The 4,557-nt window shown below is 44.5% G+C and overlaps 1 protein-coding gene across 1 annotated transcript in view; it reads right to left on the bottom strand.

Moving 5' to 3' along the window:
- Window positions 1-4,336, bottom strand: part of c9orf72 (C9orf72-SMCR8 complex subunit) — a 17,779-nt gene extending 13,443 nt beyond the window's left edge. The window contains exons 1-3 of the mRNA XM_063224248.1: window positions 4,264-4,336; window positions 910-1,537; window positions 479-574 (exon numbers count right to left, since the gene is read on the bottom strand). Coding sequence (XP_063080318.1) covers window positions 479-574; window positions 910-1,365 — 552 coding nt within the window. The 5' untranslated portion in view covers window positions 1,366-1,537; window positions 4,264-4,336. The remainder of the gene's footprint in view (window positions 1-478; window positions 575-909; window positions 1,538-4,263) is intronic.
- Between the last annotated feature and the right edge of the window lie 221 nt (window positions 4,337-4,557).

The raw sequence follows: 4,557 nt of genomic DNA, 5'->3' as shown, positions 1-4,557 counted from the left end.
ATCCTGGGAAATTAAATACTCAGGGACTCGTTTGCTGATGTGTGTCTTTGATTTTGAATGCCAAACACATCATACAACAGTGCATGCACCGCCAATAACCGTAAGACCGTAAGGTATATGCTGATGTTTTTTGCTTCAGCAAAAGTTTAAGGTCCCAGAGTTTAAGGTCGGGATCTTGGGATTCCCGAGAAAATTAAGGCAACAGATATCTCACTTGTGATATAGTCTAGTGATAACCAGGTAAGATTAATATAGTGCTCATTGCTTTGGTAACACATCTGCTTATTGACTTTCTGTGGGTATCCCATCAGCCTCATGCAGTAAACAGCATTGAGATTGCATTGCCTCACATTGCTAGTGTGAAAAAGTTTACAAAGCAGTGCAGCTGCATCGTTGTTTGCAGGAGGGCATGGTGTAAGGTAATGTGAAGAGAGAGAGAGAGAGAGAGAGAGAGAGAGAGAGAGAGAGAGAGACTTACAGCGACCTCCTCTGGCACACTGTGCGTTTTCATCGAGGACAAGAGCTCCATGATGGGAATGATCTCAGATGTCAACACGGAGATGATGTTATAGCCCTGCAAAAGATAGCAGAAAAATGATTACAGCTTTCACCTACCAAAACCACAATCGATACCCACATACACAGCATACACGACCGCATCATACATCCTCCTCCATACTGTATAAATCTACATCCACTGGGCAGCCATGGCGAGGTGAGGGGTCTTATGACCTTAGGGTTGGAGGTTGAAATCCCACCCTTACCTCTCCTAACATCATATGGCTGAAGGCCTAACCCCACATTGCTCCAGGGACTGCAGCATACCCTGTAAATAACTTTAAGTCGCTTTGGATAAAGCATCATCTAACTTAAGTGTAGAAGTGTACGGTAATCCAGGTCCACACTTACCTTTTGCATGCAGATTCGCGCCTTGCGAATGATGTGCTTGAGTCTCTCCACGCACACGTTGTGTAGGGGCAGGTAGAAGCCCAGTTCAGTCTGTGGCATGATGATGGACAGAGCACAGGTGTTTTTGTCTCCCTTCAGCTCCCCATCAAAGATGAGCGAGACGATGAGGACGCCCTTCTCTGCCAGCACGAAGAACTTCACGTCCACTGCCCCGCTCTCCGCGCTGCGCAGGATCTCCCCGTTCAGCGTGTGATTGGCCAGGAAAGTCACCTCGCCGTCGCAGAGCAAGAGGGACGTGTCGGGGCCCTGCTCCTTGGGGGCCCAGATGTGGCGTACGCGTGGCCCCAGGATGTTGTCCCAGTAGGCGAAGGTGGCGGCAAGTAAGGGACAGGGTCCGTCTATTGTCACCTCTGTCTTGGCCACTGCGGGCGACTGGGGTGGGTGGCCAGCTGACATGGTGGTGGCCTCTCAACACACACTCTGTGTGTGACAGTGTTCAGAGAGTTAACCTTTATGGGGAAAATTTTCGGGAGGGACACGGAACTGCTCAAACACCCAGGGATGACTGCACCAGCCACACCAAGGGATCTCGTCTCATAGCACCATTTCTGTGTTAATCGTTCCTCTCCTAAAAGGGAAAGAGAGACAGAGAGGGCGTGCTTTCACTTCACTTCTGTTGACAGACGCCGAAAAGTCTGCTGACTGCGCGACAATTGTATGACTGTGACCAGTAGGGTGCATCAGTTGCCCCCTATGAAAAGATATCGCCTTGGCCCTATAGTAAAAATGTTCTACACCCAGTAAAAACACACTGTGTAAAATATTTAGAAATTTGGATGAAGTCTACCGGGGCCACCAGCCCCATGAAAATAGAAAATAATGGTGATAGTCAGAATCTTGGAATAGAAATGGATATTTTGCTGCATAAAGCTACCCAATAAAACACATATTGTCTCAGCTCTGTGATAAAAATGTTCTATGCACAGTAAAATCACTCTGTGTAAAATATGTTGAAATTTGGATGAAGTCTACCGGGGCCACCAGCCCCATGAAAATAGAAAATAATGGTGACAGTCAAAATCTTGGATAGAAACAGGGCTGGACTGGCCATCTGGCATGGCGGGCATTTCCCGGTGAGCCCCGCACCCTCGTGGGCCCCCATTTTTTTTTTTTACATTACTGAAAATAGGGGCCCATGAGGGTGCAGGGCCCACCGGTGAGTCAGTTCTCCGGCACTAATAATCTCCTTAAATCCAAAAGTGCCCGGGCCCTATTTATCGCCCAGTCCAGCCCTGAATAGAAATTGACATCTTGCTGCATAAAGCTACCCAATAAAAACATATTGCCTCAGCTGTGTGATAAAAAATGTTCTATGCACAGTAAAATCACTCTGTGGAAAATGTGTTGAAATTACGATTAATTCTACTGGGTCCACCAGGCCCATGAAAATACAAAACAATGGTGATAGTGATGGGCAACCTGGATTCCAAAGTCCAGTGCCACATATTCCAAATATAGCCAATATAATGAACCAGCTGACCCACTGCCAGTATCAAGCAAGATATTGCGAAGTTGTATGACTTTTGTGTGCTTCACCTGTGGGCCTACAGGATTGTACAGGTAGCTGTTAATACCTGGTGGAGCATCTGTACTAAAGCTGTGAATGCTCCTTGGAATGACTTGTGTTTTTTTTTTAAGAAATCCCTGCAGTAGCTCAATAGAGTACATACAATAAAACTGTATGTGATGTTGGAAAGAGTGGCTTCCCAAAACCTGTACTTAAGTGGCTTCTAGGTATGTCATGGGTATCACCAGGTCCAGAGTCCATTGCCAAGGGCCTCTTAGGTAAGTTATGATACTCATCTGATGGAGTAAAGTGAAATACTACCACAGGCGATGGGATAAAGAAGTAATGGCACTCTTCAATACAGTTGTATTGACTGCTTTGTAGCCTAGGCATTCCAAGGAACATTCACAGCTTTGGTACAGATGTTCCTCCATGAATTGTAGGCCCACAGATGAAACACACAAATATAACAGTCATGCAGCTTTGCAATCTCTTGCTTGATACTAGCAGTGGTCCAAGGCAGCAAGGAATTGATATTGTGTTGCAAAAGAGCAAATTTGCCTAAATATAGCAGTTTGACCATCAGTCTGTCCTGAGACTGAAGTCTGTGTAAGTGGATAGACTGAATACACAACCTGCTTAGATATTCCTTCTGTTTGTGCTCCCAATACAGGTGATCTCACTAATTACCTCATCAACCTGGCTTAAGTGGTAATTAGGCTCAGCTGGTTCATTATTTTGGCTGGGGCAAATGTGTCACGCGGTTTGTCCACCTCTGTTTTAAGACAATGGCAAACCTAGATTCAAAAGCCACAATCCAGTGCCACAGATTTCAAATTACCTGGTTTTACCTGTCCAATTGCCCTAACTGGAAAGGTAAAACTAGGTATGTCATTTGGAATATGTGGCACTGGACTTCTGCTTTGGAATCCAGGTTGCCCATCACCATCACCATTATTTTGTATTTTCATGGGCCTGGTGGACCCGGTAGAATTCATCTAAATTTCAACATATTTTACACAGAGTGATTTTACTGTGCATAGAACATTTTTATCACAGAGCTGAGACAATATGTTTTTTATTGGGTAGCTTTATGCAGCAAAATGTCCATTTCTATTCCAAGATTCTGACTATCACCATTATTTTCTATTTTCATGGGGCTGGTGGCCCCGGTAGACTTCATCCAAATTTCAAAATATTTTACACAGTGTGTTTTTACTGGGTGTAGAACATTTTTACTATAGGGCCAAGGCAATATCTTTTCATAGGGGGCATCTGATGCACCCTAGTGACCAGTGATCCTCGTGACAATGTATCTTATATCGGAACTACCATCTCTGCTACAAAGCCATGTTTACACACATGCTAGGTTACTTATTATGAGTGAGATTTCTTTTTCAACAGGCATTTCTAAAAGATGACTGGGTAAGCTTACCTGATGACAGTAGTTTTGTTTTTAGCATAACAAATGCAGAAACAGGTGTGTCGTGCAAAACATGAAAGCATTGAAAGCAAACTTCAGATGTCTTTAGAACGATTTGAGCGCACTGGAAAAACATGTTCCAGCTTCACAAAACCAGCTTGTGACATTTCTTGATGGTTGTGGACATAGATGGTTGTGTGTTGTGCTACTTGGCTAGCGTTAGTGTAAACATCACATCACAGCTTCTGTCTCCTTAATCAAAACAATCTGCCAATATGCAACAGCCTCGTGCGACATCTTAGAAGCCCTGCTGTGGTGGTACTTTGACAAAACAACACGAATGCAAAACACCGAAAGAACTTACCTTTTAAAATACCAGTTGCGTAATTCTAGATAAGAAATTGGCTCATTTCATTTCACAACAGTTCACAGTGAAGAAGAAGAAATCAAGAGTCGCTGAATCAACACCATCAACTGCTGATGTCGCCCCCTAACGGTGGAAAGTGCATGCTGCAACCTGTCTAAAATCATGCGTCCTTACCAGGCCTGTCGCAGAGAGGCGTTGTGGTGTTTCACTGGCGTTGCAGCTATCTAAATCGATATTCACTGATGCGCACTTAACTCAGAAATTGTACTTGCCCTTGTGAGCAACCGAATG

This window comes from Engraulis encrasicolus, chromosome 19 (genome assembly GCF_034702125.1).
Source record: "Engraulis encrasicolus isolate BLACKSEA-1 chromosome 19, IST_EnEncr_1.0, whole genome shotgun sequence".
In the NCBI taxonomy this organism is placed as follows: domain Eukaryota; kingdom Metazoa; phylum Chordata; class Actinopteri; order Clupeiformes; family Engraulidae; genus Engraulis; species Engraulis encrasicolus.
This window is presented reverse-complemented; position numbering and strand designations above follow the sequence as displayed.